The sequence below is a fragment of the Pantherophis guttatus genome, chromosome 2, assembly GCF_059756535.1.
Source record: "Pantherophis guttatus breed Tessera chromosome 2, ASM5975653v1, whole genome shotgun sequence".
NCBI classification, from domain to species: Eukaryota; Metazoa; Chordata; class Lepidosauria; order Squamata; family Colubridae; genus Pantherophis; species Pantherophis guttatus.
In genome coordinates, this window is record NC_142064.1 from 176,432,226 (window position 1) to 176,450,723 (window position 18,498).

General features: G+C 42.2%; 1 protein-coding gene across 1 annotated transcript in view; it reads left to right on the forward strand.

The window, feature by feature from the left end:
- The first annotated feature begins 1,805 nt into the window (after positions 1–1,805).
- Positions 1,806–18,498, forward strand: part of LOC148115444 (uncharacterized) — a 50,704-nt gene continuing 34,011 nt past the window's right edge. Inside the window, exon 1 of the mRNA XM_087885164.1 lies at positions 1,806–1,974. Within this exon, the coding sequence (XP_087741290.1) occupies positions 1,806–1,974 (169 nt within the window). The remainder of the gene's footprint in view (positions 1,975–18,498) is intronic.

Genomic DNA, 18,498 nt, shown 5'->3' on the forward strand with positions numbered 1-18,498 from the left:
TCATGAATGATCTAAATATATTTATGATCAGAAGTGGTAATGCCTTGATAGACTCTATTTTTATGAGCCAAAAAGGACAACATTCAGGCCTAGTAGTAGAAAACTCACCCAAGAAATTCCAATAATTGGTTTCCTATTTCCAATCTAGAGGTTACAGGAAGTTACTGATTTCTTGAACCCAGAAGGGACAAAAGCAAAGTCACATAATTCTTATATAGAACATAAATCAAAGACAAATCAAATGTGAACACAGTTAACATACTCAACTGTACTAGCATAATGGTTTTAGAACTTGTAGGAGATAAAAAATAAAGAGATAGTGGGATAATCCTTAGGGAAAAACATTTTAGACTCATTATTTGAAATGAAGAATTATTCCTTAGAAGGGAAAGATCCCAAATCTTTACTCGTTGTTTGAATAAATTAATTTTGAATTTGATTACAGTAGAAGTGGTGAGAAGAATATTGTTAATCAGTATTCTTGAGCATGTTGCAATTCTGTGAGAAGCAATTTGGCAAGATGTCAAAATAATGTAGTATACAATGTTAAAAGAAGTGAAGCAACACATATCAAGAAAATCACATCGTATATTTGATGAGAAATATATAGGCTATACAGAATTAAAGCACACATTGCTAATACAAGTTCTATTTTTTCTTCACAGGAACAAAGGATCCATTTAATTTGTCTCACTTCTCTTCAACACAACCAGTTAGTTCTCTTTGATGCATACCACAGAATGATTCACAATCAAGGTGTGGATGGCCGTTATTTTCTCATTTATTGATGCCGCATCCAGTGGCCCTATATTTAATCTGGGAGGACAGGTTAAGTATCAACAAGACAATTTTTAGGTAACAACTTGTGTGTCATTTATAATCATGTCCTAGTCATGTCAGGGCCTATCATGTACTTGTTATGCCGCAAATAAAATTTCTAGATTACCAGTTTTGCATACACATACAGGTAGCCCTTGCTTAACAACTGGTTGCCTAGTGACCATTTGAAGTTATACCCCCAAAAATGGTACTAACAATCCAAATTCAAAGTTCCAACATCCAAACCCAACCTCTGTGGTCACATGATCATTTTGTTGCTTGACAACCAGCCTGCATTTACTGATACTTTACGGATAGTTCTTGAATTATGACTATGATGGAGTCTGCCCTAATTCTGCCTAACTGCCAGCAGTTTGATTCTCAACAGCTCAAGATTGACTCAGCCTTCCATCCTTCCAAGATTGGTAAAATAAGGAGCCAGATTGTTGGAAGCAATATGTTGACTGTAAACCGCTTAGAGAGGGCTGTAAAGCATTATGAAGCAGTATATAAGTTTAAGTCCTATTGCTATCATAAAGCAGATTGGTTAAGTGACCAACCCAATTTTAAGTCCTTTATTGTGTCAGTCGGTGAGCAAATAAACTATGCTTGTTAAGCAAATCCATGGGCATTCAGCAAACACTGCAGTTGTTAAGCAAATGTCATGATTATTAAACAAACCAATGATTCGCTATGATCACAGTTTTGCTGAAAACTGGAAGTAAATGCGGATTGTCAGCAAAACTATTGTAAAATGTAGTCATGTGACCAAGTTTCTGAACATCCAAAGCAGTGGTGGGTTGCTCCCAGTTCGCACTGGTTCTCGAGAACCGGTAGTAAAAATCTCTCATCGTTCGGAGAACCGGTAGTAATTCCTGCCTGGCCACGCCCCCGAACCAGTTCCGCGGCTGCCATGTTCATCACTGCCATGTTCTTTGCACATGCACATCCTTGCAAGTCCAATGGAATGTGCATGCTCAAAGAACATGGCGACAACAGCAGATGCTTTTTGGCAGCCTGTGGAGAAAGTCCCTGGCAAAAAAGCCTTTTCAGAGGCTTTCTGGCCAGCCACTTTCCAGCAGTGGCAGCTGGCTAGGGGCTGCCAAAAACTCGGGTTAGCTTGCCTTCCCGACTCTGGATCAGCCGCCGTGGAAGGTAAGCAGCCGAAAAAAGAAGCGGTGATGGGGGAGGAAGGTAAGCAAGAGGGCCTGGCCATGGGGACCATCGGGAAGGCAGGCAAGCATGTTGGGGCCACTCAGCTAGCTAGCTCCCGTCCCGATGACCCTACCATGCTTGCCTGCCTTGCAGCCCGGCCAGTGGGTGGGCAGGCGGCCCTTCAGGGAGATGGAGCCGCTGTGCTGGAGGTGAGAGGGGCAGGAGCAGCGGCGGTGCTGGGGGAGGGTGGACATCCAAGTCATTGTGCAACGTCAGAGATCTAAGGAAATGTCTTCCAGCTCTTCACGATCAACTTTAAGAAAGGTGAGAAGCCAATGCAAAAGAAGCAGCAGTGGAGGTGACAGGGCAGGGTGTGTGGGTGTGGGTGTGGGTGTGTGGGTGTGTGTTTATCCCTTTGCAAGGACTTGGAGGCAGCCCCTCTGAACGAAAGAGGAGGCAGTGAAGCCCTGGCTGTCCCCCGGGAGAGGACCACAGAAGGACAAACACACACACACAAACACACACACACACACCCCTGTCGGCTCTGCTGCCGCTTCTTTTGCATTGGCTTCTCACCTCTCTTAAAGTTGATTGTGAAGAGCTGGAAGACTTTTCCTTAGATCTATGATGCTCCAACAATGACTTGGGGAAGGAAACGGCGCCTGGTTCCACTTCCGGGACAGGAGAGGCAAGGAGCAGCAGCTGCTGCAATTTTGGAGGCTCTTGGAAATGTTGTGTGGGGGGAGGGCGAGTGGGAAATGAATCTCTTCTTGGTCTTGGGGGAGAAGTTTGTCAAAATTCCACCCTTTTTTTATGTGCATCCACGTTAAAGGGGCTTTGTCCCTCTATCCCCCTTTAGTCACTTCCCCACTCTTCGTCCGACCCGTTACTCAGAGACCGAAGCCCTGATCGGAGGAGTTTGTGGTTTGATGAGGCAATTAAAAGAAAGGCTGTTTTTCTAGACATGAAGCGTTTCCCCCCCCGCCCTCATTTTTCAGTTTGGGCTGCTAGGCAGGCAGGCTTTTATTTTATCAGCCCAAGGGTCAGGGGAAGGTACACAGGAAATCGTTCTGTCTCTACAGCATCAGTCATGTGACTGAGTGGGCGTGGCCAACTTGATGTCACTCACAGCAAGGTGCCGCCCCATCTTGCCGTGAGTGACTTTGAGTTGGCCACGCCCACTCAGTCACATGACCACCAAGTCACACCCACCAAATAAGCCACGCCCACAGAACCGGTAGTAAAAAAAATTGGAACCCACCCCGATCCAAAGTGCACTCATGTTGACTGCGGGGGGGGGGGCAGGCAGATGGAGGGGGGAGGAGCAACCATTGGAACTTTGAATCTAGGTTGTCCAGTAGGTTCATTGGAAATTTGCTAAGCAATCTATCATGAGTTGATAGATGTTTTTTGCCAGAAACCAGTGCTTAATTCCAGTTGCTTACTTTCCAGGGGGAAAAAAAAACCCTCATTGCAAACAATGGGTTCTATATTCAAGCAAGCAGCTCCCACCACAATTTTTGGTAGCAGTCATTGAAAGAAAAATAGAATTAACCCCAACCACAGTGTCTTAACCGCCAGTTTGGTATAGTGGTTAAGGTGCCAGGCTAAAACTGGCAGATAATGAATTCTAGTCCCAGTTTATGCACAGCTGTGTGACTTTGGGACACTCAGTCTCTCTCATCCCTAGGAAGCAAACTATTTTTGAAATCTTCTCAAGAAAACTGCAGTCTTATCTTGGCAGTTTCCAGAGTCTGTTGTAACTTAAATGCACACACACACACGAAGTGTTTTATGCATAATCCAGACAATCAGCATATAATGACTGAGATTACTAAAAGATTCTTAGAATGACATGATGATTACACTTGTCCTATTTTTTTTCTTGGCAAAGATCATAGTAGATATATTAATCTGGGCATGTGGCTCTTGTATACTTTATAAACAAGAATTATCATACTAGGTAAAAACATTGAAGGCTATCATACACTATAAATAACAAAATAACTTTTTTTATCTTTTAGGCCGTAGCAAGGTCATACAAATGACTACAGAATTTTTTCAGGTTGAACATGCTATAGCGAATCCATGGATTATTTCTAGCAACTTGCATGCAAAAATATTTATCTTTGAATATAGAGATTTTTCTTATGCCTAGATTGCTATGAAGGAAATTCAAAAACCTACTGCTCAGATGATCCTCTTATCCTTCCTTCTACAGAAAGGGAATATTAAATATTTCAAAAGAAATCTATTGCTAGAAGACATTTTAGCTCAATTATCTAGTTTGTGAATTACTAACATGTACCTCCTAAGCACTGGACAATATATTAAGCTGAAGCATGGTGACTATGATCAGAAGAGTTTTAAACTTAACAATATGAAGGTTTAAAATGAAAATCCTCAGGTAAAGATTTGTATACTTTAAAAACAAAAAAGCAGGAATGTTATAATGAAGCAGATGGCTGCTTCTAATGAAGAGACTGTAGGAGAGCAATTGACCAGCAGGTCTGAGGTCCAGGAGACGTTGGAAGCCCTCAAGCTCTCAACAACAATGGGGCCCTTAAGAACATCAGGTTCATCTAACCTTACTTTCTAAATATTTTTGGATTTATAGTTAATAGTTAATTTCAAACTAAAATAGGTCTCCTAAGCAACAAGTTTGAAAAAAATATCTGGTGAGTAAAAACCTAAAGGAAAAACTAGCTAAAAGTATTAAGTTAAATTAAATACAAAGTCATTAAAATATGATCTAGGTCAAACTTAATGTCCATATCAGAGACATTAGCGGCTATAAGCATGATGAAGTCATCCAAGTTAATCCCAAACTGATAGAATAGGGGTGTCAAACTCAATTTCATTGTGTTTGACCTTGGGGGGCCAGGGTGGGCATGGCCAGGGTGGGCGTGGCCAGTTCAACGTCATTAGTGTCGGGGGTGCCTGTGGTTGCCCGAGTACTCTGCCAGTGAAAATGGGCTCCTGAGCTCCATTTTCCCTGGCAGAGCACCATGGGCCAGTCCTTTGCTGTTCCCAGAGCAGCCCCGTGGGCCAGATCTAAGCACCCCATGGACCAGATCTGGCCTCCGGGCCTTGAGTTTGACACCCCTGTGATAGAACATCCTTAGGTTTAACCAAAGATTAAAAATACACCATACTTATTTGGAAGGAGGAAATTCAAAAAAACCTTTCTTGAATGGGGACAGGAAATACAACATGGATTAGTATCTGTACATGGATTAATGTATGTGCTATCAATAAGAAGGAGGGCTATGCAATACTTTAAATTCAGCCTCTGATAGTTGCTTTGGAGTGTGCAAGAGGACAACTATAATTGTCTGTAACCCTTTACAACATTTACACATTTCTCAGGGATCACACACTGTCTTAAAATGTTGGAGGCAGGCGGAGGTGGACTACTACCGGTTCGCACTGGTTCTCCCAAACTGGATGTTAATTTTCTGAGCAGTTCGGAGAACTGATTGTTGGAGAAAACTTTTCCCACTTTACAGGGCTAATCCTGCAAGGGGAGGCAGGAGGGAAACATTCTGGTATGCCGGTATTTCTAGCCTAATCCTGATCTTAATTGCCCTGCTGCTTTAAGTGTTTTCAGAAACTGCCTCTGGGTTAAGCTTGTTACATTGCAAGCCTTATGCTCAGACTTTCTGTCTGTAGACTGAGCTTCTCAGGAGTCGTCCCCCACCCCGGAGTTTTTTGTGGTACTTTTATTCCTGGGGCTTGACTTTCTTAAAGGTTGTTAATGGGTTGTTTTAAGCTTTTTGGAGTATACTTCCAACATGGCTGGAACAGCTATTTACAGAAGGGTTGGCATAGCCATAGAAGAAATGTCTGAGAGGCAGGATGCAAGCTTGGCATTCTGTCTGATTTTTTTACTGCATTTCTGGGGGCATGTGATCTTTCCTTAAATCTGGATGATTACCTAAGGATATCTTGTGAGATGCGTGAGACCAGCTGGTATCTTTAAGTGGTGCAAATGGATCTAATGATTGCTTCTCCTGGGTGGGAAACTATGCTTTGTCAGTTCACTGAGCACAGGAGTCTCTTGTCTATGGTGATTCCCTCAGGTCATGGTTGTCCCAAAGGTACTTTTTTCAAGACGCAACTGGACTTTCTTGGTTTCCAGAAAGTCCAGTTGCCTCTTGAAAAAGCAACTTTGGGACAGGAGTCTCTTGGATTGCTTCAGAGTGGGCAAGGCACATGATTGCTCACTGATAATAAGTGGATCCTCCTTCCAATTTGTTATAGTTCGCTCTCATGATAATATGGCATAGTAACATGGCACCAATTGTAGAAAGTTAGCACCCACCCCTCTCCTAGAAGAATGAAATATTTTGAGAAATATTAAAAAGGAAGAATATATTTCCCTGGATTAGAAATAGAGAAACATGTTTTCTTAGAGGGAGAAAGCAGCCCCCACCTTCCTTAATAGCCCACAGAAGATGTCAGCACTTAAGAGATAAAGAGATAGATAGCTCTATTCATAGGCAAAAATTTCCTGCAGCAAGATCTGAACAAAGGCAGAATGGGATTAGCCCTCACTCAAGATGTTAATTTGTTTCTTTAGCTTGGCACTTTGTAGCCCAAATATGCCCACCCACTTTCTGGAGAGTTTAAATGACCTCTCTACTAAAGGGTTTCACTTTATGAGCAAGAGTAACTTGGCTGCTGATAGTTATCCTTGTATTTTAACTATTTTAATTCCTCTGGCAACCTGCCTGATTTGTAACTCGGGTTGCAGGTATTGCTGAGGAAAAGGAAGGTATTCAGACAGAATGGTTTAGCTTTCCATGACAGCTGTGACTCATTGATCTTCAGTGTATATTCCCCCATTTCTAATCTAATGACTGGTATTTAGGGCAGTTTTTTGCAAGCAAAGAAGCTTTTTGTATTTTTGTACAGGTAATCCTTGATTTACAACAGTTCATTTAGTGTCCATTCAAAGTTACAAGGGCACTGAAAAAAGGGACTTATGACCGTTTTTCACACTTACGACCATTGCAGCATCCCCATGGTCATGAGACAGTGGGTGAGGCGAAGCACCCTTCGACGTGACATCAAGTTAGCCACACTCACCCAGCCACGCCCACCCAGCTACGCCCACCCATCCAGTCATTAAGGCAGAGAACCAGTTGTTTAAAAATTTGCAGCCCACCACTGGAGGCAGGCACTACATTTGTGGTTTTACATAATCTGAAACACCTTTCAGAGATTTAATCAAAAGCACCGCACAACCTCAGCATGAAGCTTTTGAATTTACATCCTTAAACATGAAGGTGATTGTCTTTGTCAAAAGCTCAGTTCTTTTCTTCGCCTTCTTCTTCATGTACATTGATCCTTCTTCTGCCTGAATAATTTACTTTCCTGAATAAGAAAACATCTGAAAACTTGTTTCCTTTATATTACTGCTTTATCTATATAGTTTTCAAAATGAGTTACATAACACATGCTATTGAGCAAATCTAACAATTACTGTCTGAACTGGGAAAATTGTTTTCTAAACTGCTGTTTTCTATGTAAATATCACAAAGCGAATTGAAGCTTACAGAAGTTTATAGGTTCATATACTTCTTAAGTCTTAAATTTGAAACAGGATTCTTTGCTTGCTGCAATATAGAAACACAACTACCTCTCTAAGATATGTTGTCTAACAGTCTCAAAGAATGAGATATGTGAATATGGGTGTACATTTGTATGTGTACCCTGATAGCTCCATTTGTTTATCCTTCTACCTAATCATTAAGAAGCACATCATGGTCTCTGGCAGGGGTGAAATCCGAAAATTTTCCCTACCGGTTCTGTGGGCGTGGCTTGGTGGGCGTGGAAGGGGAAGGATATTGCAAAATCTCCATTCCCACCCCACTCTGGGGCCAGCCAGAGGTGGTATTTGCCGGTTCTCTGAACTACTTAAAATTTCCACTACCGGTTCTCCAGAACCTGTTTGAACCTGCTGGATTTCAGTCCTGGTCTCTGGGGAGCCAGGTTTTTATGGCTTTTTGAAAATGTAAGAGGGATGGTGCAGTCTAAATATCTAGAGAGAGACTGTCTAAAGACAGAACTATCACTAGGAAGGTTTAAGCATGGAGTCCCAGCAAAAGACATTCCTTTAGATTTGGAGCCTTTTGCACATACATGCAGTGGGGTACCTCAAGGTTTTGCCTTGAGCCCTGTGCTCTTCAACGTCTTCATAAATGGTCTAGATGAGGGGACAGAGGCAGAACCCATCAAAATAGCAGATGATACCAACCTGGAGAAAATTGTCAACACTTTGAAAGATAGATTCAAGATTCAGAAGGACCCTGACAGACTTGAGTGTTGGTTCCTGTCCAACAAGATGCAGTTCAGTGGTCCTGCATTTAGGCAAGAAAAATAATCAAATGGTACTTGGCTCAGCAGTAGTATCTGTGATAGGGATTTAGGTGTCACAGTAGACCATCACTTAAATATGAGCCAGCAGCGTGCTGCAGCTCCAAAAAAGGCCAACACAGTCCTAGGCTGCATCAACAGAGGGATAGCTTCAAGATCACAAAAAGTAAAAGTACCATTCTATGTGAAGCCACATTTGGAATAACGTGCCCAGTTCTAGTCACCTCAGTGTAAAAAAGATGATGAGGCCCCAGAAAAACTACAGAGATGATAAGGGTCTAGAGGCTAAATAGTTTGATGAACAGTAAAGGGAATTAGGTATGAAGACAAGACAAGACAAGACAAGACAAGAGAAGAGAAGAGAAGAGAAGAGAAGAGAAGAGAAGAGAAGAGAAGAGAAGAGAAGAGAAGAGGGGAAGGGAAGGGAAGGGAAGGGAAGGGAAGGGAAGGGAAGGGAAGGGAAGGATTGGAGTGACATAATAGCTGGCTTCTAGTACTTGAGTAGCTATCACAGGAAGGAGGGGGTTAACTTATTTTCCAAAGCACCTGAGAGCAGGACAAAAAGCAATGGGTGGAAAATTGTTAAACAAAGATCCAATCTGGAACTAAGGGGAACTTTCCTTCCCATAAGAACAATTAATTAATGGAACAGCTTGCCTCCTGGTGTTGCTCCTAGGTGCTCCATGGCTGGAGGTATTCAATAGCCATGTCTGGGATGCAATAAGGTCTTCTAGGTTGGACAGGGCTTGGACTAGAATACATCCAAGGTGCCTTCCAGCTCTATGATACTATAAGCGTGCTGTCTACTCAAAACAGTCTGATGAGCAGATTAAATTGGAGAAGGCAGTTTCAGAGTTATCCAGGCCCTAAGCTGTATAGAGTGTTAAGTGCCTTGAATTCAAGCTTAGGAAATCATGAAAATATATACTTTTAAATCCACATCATTACACATGTTCCCATCAGGTTAACTACTTTCAGAAGCTTTATCTTTCACTCTTCGCTACAGGGCCATTGCTTTGCTAAAGAAGAGAAGATGTTACTGATAGTTGCCAAGCAGAGCTGCCAATTATGTCTTCTCGTTTAGGAAAATCCTCTTTTTCATTTGTTTGTTTGCAACATCTGCTATAGCAAACTCACAAAAAGCAACTGTCAGTTAATTAATCTTATGTTATTATTACACCTAGTAAGGATTTTATAATAGAGGACACATTAAAATAGCAGCAACAAAGCTTCTTTCTTTGGGGGTTATGGTTTTGATGAGAAGCCAGGTTTTTGCATTAAAAAAAAAAGAAGCAGCACAAAAACAGGGAGGCTTCTGAAACCATAAGACTACTCACATAATTAAATTCTTTTCGCCAAATAACCTTTTTGTATGCAGAGCACTTTTTATGCTTCCATCCTTCCAAGGTCAATAAAATGAGGACCCTGAAATTGTAAACTGCTTAGAAAGTGCTGTATATGGGGCAGTATATAAGTCTAAGTGCTATTGCTATTGCTATTTTATTTTATATACATTGCCTTTTTTTTTTTTTTGCTACTGAGCTCTCTCCCAATATAGTGCAACACAACTACAAATAGGAAATTTTGACAAAGAGGAAATATCTCAAAAAATTATCCTCATACCTTTTAAAATACTTAGTTCAAAATGTAGCATGAAGTTTTACCAATAAAATGAAATGAAATATGCTTACCAAGAATGGCCCTTGTAACACTCTTTCTCTGCAAGCTGCATTGGCTGCCAGTTTGCTTCCAGGTGCAATTCAAGGTGTTGGTAATCATCTTTAAAGTCCTTCATAGCATGGGTCCAGGCTATTTGAGGGATCGTCTTATTCCACTGGGACTGACCTATCCCATCCATGCCAGCAGAGGAGGCATGCTGCAGGGATAGGGTGGCCGCTGGAGCTCTGGATCGGGTCGTGCCTTTGCGGCCTCTGACCCGGCACTGATCTCATCTGGCTCCTTGGTTTAGTGAGGAGCTAAGGGAGATGAAGCGCCAGAAAAGACGCCTAAAGAACGTCAGAAAGGCCAGCCTTTCTGAATCTGACCGGACACTGGTAAGATCTCATATTAAGAATTACCTAGTAGTGATAAAAGCAGCAAAGTGTAATTATTTTGCTGCTCTTATTGCATCATCAGATAACCGCCCGGCTGCCCTGTTTAGGGTGACCCACTCCTTGCTCCACCAGGGAGTGCGGGAGGACCCTTGGAGGGTAGAGCCAAGGACTTTGTACAGTATCTGCATGACAAAATCACTCAGATTTGGGAAGACCTGGACTCCGACTGGGTAGTTTCAGGGGGGATGACTGAGGCAGGTCTTGAGAATGTTATCTGGGATGAGTTTGATCCTGTGACTCCTGATGATGTGGACAGGATTCTGGGTAGACTGAACGCGACCACATGTTTGTTGGACCCGTGTCCCTCCTGGTTAGTGTTGGCTTCTCAGGAGGTGATGCGAGGCTGGCTCCAGGGGATTATAAATGCTTCATTGGTTGAGGGTGACTTCCCCGCCACCTTGAAAGAGGCGGTGGTGAGGCCTCTCCTCAAGAAGCCTTCCCTGGACCTGGCAGTGTTGTCAAATTATCGCCTGGTCTCCAACCTTCGCTTTGTGGTGAAGGTTGTTGAGAGTGTGGTTGTGCAACAGCTCCCCCAGCACCTGGATGAAACGATGTATCTGGATCCGTTCCAGTCGGGCTTCAGGCCTGGGTACAGCACGGAAATGGCATTGGTCGCGTTGGTCGATGATCTCTGGAGGGCTCGGGACAGGGGTTGCTCCTCTGTCCTGGTCCTACTAGATCTCTCAGCAGCTTTTGATACCATCGACCATGGTATCATGCTGCCCCGGTTGGAAGAGTTAGGGGTGGGGGCCACTATTTGTGGTGGTTCTCCTCCTTTCTCTCCGACCGGTTGCAGTCTGTGTTGGCAGGGGGGCAGAGGTCAACCTCAAGGTGCCTCGGGGTGCCACAAGGGTCGGTCCTCTCGTCCCTTCTGTTCAACATTTATGTAAAGCTGCTGGGCGAGATCATCTGTGGTTTTGGGGTGGAGTACCATCAGTACGCTGACGACACTCAGCTGTACATCTCCACCCTGGACCACCCCAACGATGCCCTTGAAGTGATGTCCCGGTGCCTGGAGGCCGTGCGGATCTGGATGGGGAGGAATAGGCTCAGGCTCAACCCATCCAAGACCGAGTGGCTGTGGTTTCCGACGTCCCGATATAATCAGTTGGTGCCATCACTGACTATTGGGGGCAAATCACTGGCAAATCACAACTTGGGCATCGTCCTGGATTCACGGCTGTCTTTAGAAGAGCATTTGACGGCCGTGACCGGGAGGATTTTTCATCAGGTTCGCCTGATTCGCCAGTTGGGTCCCTTTCTGGATCGGGACTCCTTACGCACGGTCACTCGTGCCCTCATCACTTCCCGCCTGGACTACTGTAACGCTCTCTAAATGGGGCTCCCCTTGAGGAGCACCCGGAGGCTCCAACTGGCGCAGAGTGCGGCCGCGCGGGTGGTTATGGGAGCGACATGGTGTTTCCATGTAATTTCTCTCCTGCGCGAGCTGCACTGGCTCCCGGTGGTCTTCAATGTGCACTTCAAGGTTTTGGTTACCACCTTTAGAGCGCTCCATGGCTTAGGACCTGGTTATTTACGGGACCGCCTGCTGCCACCAGTAGCCTCCCACTGGCCGGTACGCTCTCATAGAGAGGGGCTCCTCCGGGTGCCATTGGCCAAACAATGTTGACTGGCAGCCCCCAGGGGGAGAGCCTTCTCTGTGGGGGCACCTACTATCTGGAATGAGCTCCCCCCGGAGATACGGAGGATCCCGGATCTGCGCACCTTCCGCCACGCTCTCAAGACCTTTTTATTCCATCAGACTGGCCTGGCCTAACTTTCCCTTTTTCCCTTTTCCCTTTTAAAATATAAATTTTAATCTGTTCTTAATTATTGGGGTGTTTTAAATTTGTCTTGGGTAAAATTGTTTAATTCAGTTTTACTTTGCTTTTAAATTTTGTATTTATGTATTTTATCTTGTGGCTGTTCACCGCCCTGAGTCCTTCAGGAGTAGGGCGGTATATAAATCAAATAAAACCTAAAACCTAAACCTTTTGCCCGAGTATTCTGTCTGGCAGAGTCCAGGAAAAGGGTCTTCTCTGCCATTGCACCTTGTCACCTGGAGTGAGGTTGGCTGCAACCCTCCCAATTTTCTATAAGAGCCTAGAGACCTGGCTCTGCCAGTTGGATTGGGGCTCCACTGTGGGATCATCCCAGTGGAGGTGGTTGTTTGATTAACAACAGATCCTCCCTCCCCCTCCCATCCTGCTCCCGCCCTGCCCATCTTTTAGTTGGGGCACTGTATTTGGTTGTGTGTAGTGTTTTATTCATGCTTTTATGTTTATATACAATTTTTATTTTTTTTATGATTTGTAAGTTGCCCAGAGTTACCCTGAGGTAAGATGGGTGACCAATAAATTTTCTAAATAAACAAACCAATAAACAAACAAACAAACACCTAAATATTTTGGATAAAGAAAATACTGTCGTTCGGATCTTATGTATTTAACTTTCAATCAGACTATATGAAAAACTGAATGGGTGTGTTTAGATTTTATCTGAAAAGCATAACAAGGAATATGAGAGGAAGATAGGTTTCATCCCATCCAATCCTTCACAGTCTGCTTGACCTGAGACAGAAATATATAGTTAAGTATATACAGTATATATTACACCGGTTATAACTGAAGACAAACCAATAGAGCCCCTCCTCCAGTGTTTTAATATATATTTAAACAGCACAGAAGGAGAGTACTGACCCCACTGACAGCCCACAAGATGAAATGCCAGTAAAATGAAAATGGTGTTTATTTAGAAATAATCTGGTATTTTATTAGTTCTGAGGTTGGCTCTGAATGAGGTCACTTTTCCCCCAAAAGAATCAGGTCTGCGACTTAGGAGTTCATAGCTGTTCCCTAAGCAGCAAATGGAGGACATGATCAGGAAGCATCTTGGCTCAGGGTCTTTAGAACCATCAGATGTGTTCCTTTCTGGAACTGAGAGCCCTAGCCACAGTAACTCATGCCCCATCATCTTTTTATATTAGATTTTTCAGTGCACTGCTTGTGGCTTGCCTTTGAATTAACTACTATCTGGAAATCGTAGTTGGTACAAAATGTGGGCGTTCATCTCCCGTGGTTGGTGCAGAATGTGGCAGTTTGTAGCTTCAGTAGAGGTACAACAGTATTGCTGGGGATTGCATAACTGCTACCTGAGCCTGTTTGAGTTAAGGAGTTGCCGACGAATGTCACAGCAACATGTCAACGCATTTTTTTGCCCTTGAACCCAAAGTCCTGCATAACCTTAAACCTTTACATTGAAATGAGCAGGGCAGTAACAAGTGCTTTTAATTAAACCTAGCATTAATTTAAGAACGCATTGTTTTTGCACCCTAAAGGGGAAATTGCATTTTCTAGCACATTCCTTTTTTGTAGACATCAATTTTGCTTAGCTGAGAAATGATCTTATCACCTCAAGTCTTTTTTAGCGTAGCTATGCCTGCTCGATAATTGGCATGCTGCTAAAAAAGAAAAGAAAAAAAAAAGCTTTTCTGTTAAAATTTCTTTCAGACACGTTGTCTTCTCCTCCTATACTTTAATTAAAGGAGAGAGAGAATTTGTCATTCCAGGCACATCCGAGGCAGGATTGTGTATAACCTTAGTGTCATCATTTGATACTTAAGCTATAACAACGGAAGTGGCTACTAATCATCTGAAGGTAATGGGAAGAACTCACCTGAAGAATGAGTCCCTGAAAATAGGAATTAAATGAGGAAGATATTGGCCTTTTCGAAACTGAAGTTAAACCCTTCACCTCATGTAAAAGATGTGTCTGCTGCTTAATTGATACAAAAATTATTTAAAAGAAGCTGTTAATATTTTCTACTTCTCATTTTCTAGTAATATATTTTTTAAAAAAAAATGTGACCTCCCAGTTGAAAATATCCTAGTTCAACTCATTTTACATTTTTGCTGAACTGAATGAAAGAAAGAAAGGTTAAAGTTAAAGGTGGTGCCTTTGAGTCCTACTTTTATGAGAATCAAAGATCCTGGACAGAACACGATGAGGGTTTAGCTCCATTAGTTTCCCAAGCATTCGTATTCCATGGATCTGAAAAATAAGCCAGTTCTGTTCAGGCATTTGAGTAAACAAGTCAAAGCTTGAAACCCAGGTAGAAGATGAGACTATATACATGCTTTCACAGACCCTAAGTTTTGTAACATGTTTATACTAACCCTTTTGAATCTATTAATTATTTAGAACAGGGATGTCAAACACAAGGTCCGGATTCGGCCCACAGGGTGCTTAGATCTGCCCTGGGAACAGCGAAGGACCAGCCCATGGTGCCTCTGCCAGGTCCCGAGCTCCGTTTTTGGTGGCAGAGCACTCGGGCCACCACAGGTGACCCCGACACGAGTGACTTTGAGCTGTCCATGCCCACCCTAGCCATGCCAGCCCACCAAGGTCAAGCACAACCCTGATGCAGCCCTCAATGAAATTGAGTTTGACACCCCTGATTTAGAAGATTTGTATCTTGCCTTTCATCCAAGAACTCAAAGTGGCTTAAATGGGAATATCCTTTAATTTTATGCACAGAACAACACCTTGGTGGCATAGTTTGAGCTGACATCAAAGGTACTGGTCCAAAATCACAAGTAGATATAAATCTGATTGTCCCTAATCCTAGACCAATGACTTAAACACTTGACCACTCTGATTCTTTCATGAATTCAACTGATAAATCAGAAGAAAAACCATAATTACATTCACTTGAAGATGGTCTATCATCCATCCATCCATCCATCCATCCATCCATCCATCTACCCATCCAGCTAGCTAGCTATCTGCTTACCAAATTAGGAACCACCCATCTCCTTCCCAGAGAAACTCTGGGTGGTGTACAAGTAAAACATTAAAAACATAATTGAGATTTCCTAAGCTCTGCCATGCTGGAGAAGACTCCTGCAAGTCCCTTGGACTGCAAGGTGAACAAAGCGGTCAGTCCTAGAGGAGATCAACCCCGACTGCTCTTTAGAAGGCCAGATCCTGAAGATGAAACTCAAATACTTTGGCCACCTAAGGAGAAGGAAGGACTCACTGGAGAAGAGCCTAATGCTGGGAAAGATTGAGGGCAAAAGAAGAATGGGATGACAGAGAACGAGATGGCTGGATGGAGTCACTGAAGCAGTAGGCATGAGCTTAAATGGACTCCAGAGGATGGTAGAGGACAGGAAGGCCTGGCAGAACATTGTCCATGGGGTCGTGATGGGTGGGACATGACTTCGCAACTAACAACAACAAAGGTCTGCCAACTGACATAGACCAAGTGGGATATAGAAGTGGAAATCCTATTATTTTCCATGTTTTCCTGGTTTCCTTATTGAGAGGGAAGCATTTCAGTGGAGGTTGTATTTGGACTTCTCAGATTTTGAGAGATCTAGAAATGGAAAAGTTTGGGCGTTTGTCAAGGAAAAGAGGGAGCCTGCCTGGTCTCCAGAAAACTCTGCTTTGAAATCTATCATGGGGTGATATATGCAGCCATATTGAAAGTTTCTAGGATGTTTCTGAAAGTTCCTTCTTCTCATTCTAATCCTCTTAGCATGGTTATCAAGGTGACAGAAGATTGCTTTGTAATGTATTTCAGTATCAGCTTTCATCAGATGCATTGTGATTAAAGAAAGTAGCCTAAGGGTGGGGGGGGAGAGGGAGAGGGAGAGGGAGAGGGAGAACATGGATAAAACAGAATGTAGTGCAATGCAATTTGTAATCCAACCAAATGAAGTCAGGGAGTATTGTGGAATGTTAAAGACTGTTTGCTAAGAACTGGATCCAGGCATATACACTTTTTTTCCTGGATAGCACTTGGTTTACAGATAGAAAGTACTGGCAATGAACTAAGCTGTAATTCCACCTCAGTGGGATAAATAGGTTTTATATTGGAGGAAATGAAGGTGCTTTGGTTTTAATAGCAAGACTTAAGCAACTATATTTTTCTTAAATTGAACAACCATGCAATAGAATCTTAGAAACAGAACTAATCTATTAATCATTAAAGGCTTAAATGCACAGAATGCTGATTCTGCCCCACCACTTTCTGCTTTAATTATAGTGTGTGATTAGCTCCATTGATCTTAAACTGGCTTTCTCAGATTCTTAAAATTAGGCATGAAATGAATGATAGTTCAAATATGCCATAGAAGCCAGGCTGTAGAAGCTACACCAATGTGCCCTTGTGAATTTCTGTTTCAAAATTTCCAGTTCTAGCACCCAAAGATCTCATATGATGCTCCAGACTTCTGGGTATTACTTAATAGGGAAGCATTCTGAAGTATATAATAGGCATTTGGGTTATCTCTCTCTCTCTCTCTCTCTCTCTCTCTCTCTTCCTCCCTCCCTCCCTCCTCCCTCCGTCCCTCCCTGCTTGCTGTTTTCTCACACAACTTTCCAGACAATCATGATAGAAAAGCCCAATCAGTAAGCAGGTAAGGGTCTAACTCCAGTGAGAGATCACATTCTAACTTGGTAATTCCAAAAGACCACCTATCTGCCTTGGTTTGTAGAGAGTATCTCAGCTTTGAAAATAAGATGTCTCCATCTTGCATCATTCTAGAAGTAGCCTTGCTAACACATTCACAATTCCGGTATATTCATAGAGGAAAAAAAATTGTGTCTTCTCATTATCTAATATTGGAAAATGACATACCGATAGGATGAGCATTAAGAGCTAATGTAGTTTATCAATTTTCTGAAGTTTTTTTTATAGAGGGTTTTTCAGTTTACATCATTTGTGTTCTCAAACTTTCCAGTAACCCAAAGTTTATGCATGTGGGATGAATTCTCTCCCCCCACCTTCTTCATACTGATCTCCCTTGTGATACTTCTTCATACAAACATATACCTCTCAGTGAAACGTTAATGGGATGGGGGAGAATGATGGCCTACAAGACTGAAATACAAGAAGAAAGTCACAATATATTACTCCAAAATTTATACTGGAAAAAGGACTAATGATTACTTTATTAAATTTATTAAATTAATAAAGAGGGGAAAGTAAGTACCGATAAAAGCTAGATCAACTGAAAAAATATATGCTTTACATGAAAAAGAAAATGATCCATTCTGGTTTGAGGGCAACTCTATTGATTCTTAATATAATGCAGGCTATCTCTTCTTCTTTTCTCTCTAAGCATTTTTTTTCTCAAGGATAAAACACAATATCATTACCAAATCAATACAAACAAAGGGGAAAAGGAAAAACAATATTTTTCCATATTATACAAATCTCAGTTAAGAAGCATGCAGCTGAGATTTCAAGATTTGGACTTGTGACTTTGTCTAGATCTTTTCCTGTTCAGGCAAGTGGTGCTAATTTTGATGAGATGAAACTTTGTACCAGACATAAACAGACACTTGATAGAAAAGGATTCCTACTGGCCATAATATATTATATCACACTTATTTGTGTGTGTGAGTGAGAGAGAGTGAGTGTGTGAATTGTTATGTACCCAATTTTTAGCCATAAATGATAAGTTCCCGCTATAAACTCATGAGTGCACTTATTGGACTCAGCCACATTTCTAGATGAAGAGTGTTCCACTTCAGTTACTGCTATGTCTGACCAATTCTTCTTTTTTTTTCCTTTCAGATTCATTTTCAAAGAAATTGAGAAGGTAAATAGAAATGATAGTCGAAAAAAGAAAGGAAGGAAGGAAGGAAGGAAGGAAGGAAGGAAGGAAGGAAAGAAAGAAAGAAAGACAGACAGACAGACAGAAAGAAAGAAAGAAAGAAAGAAAGAAAGAAAGAAAGAAAGAAAGAAAGAAAGAAAGAAAGAAAGACCTAACATCTATGTTATCTAAACTAACAAGGGACCAAATGTGAATTCAATTGACATGTATATGTCCTAAATAACAGGAAGAGTTCTTAACTGCTTCTCAACTAAATGAGAGTCAGTGTATTCTGGTTTGATGTAGGATGCTCATGCTGCAGTACATTGATTATGTTTCTCCTCAAAAATTACTCTAGGATTATTAAAGCCAAATGGCAGAAAATTATAATGCTGAAGGTATAGATGGTTCTACATCACACAGTA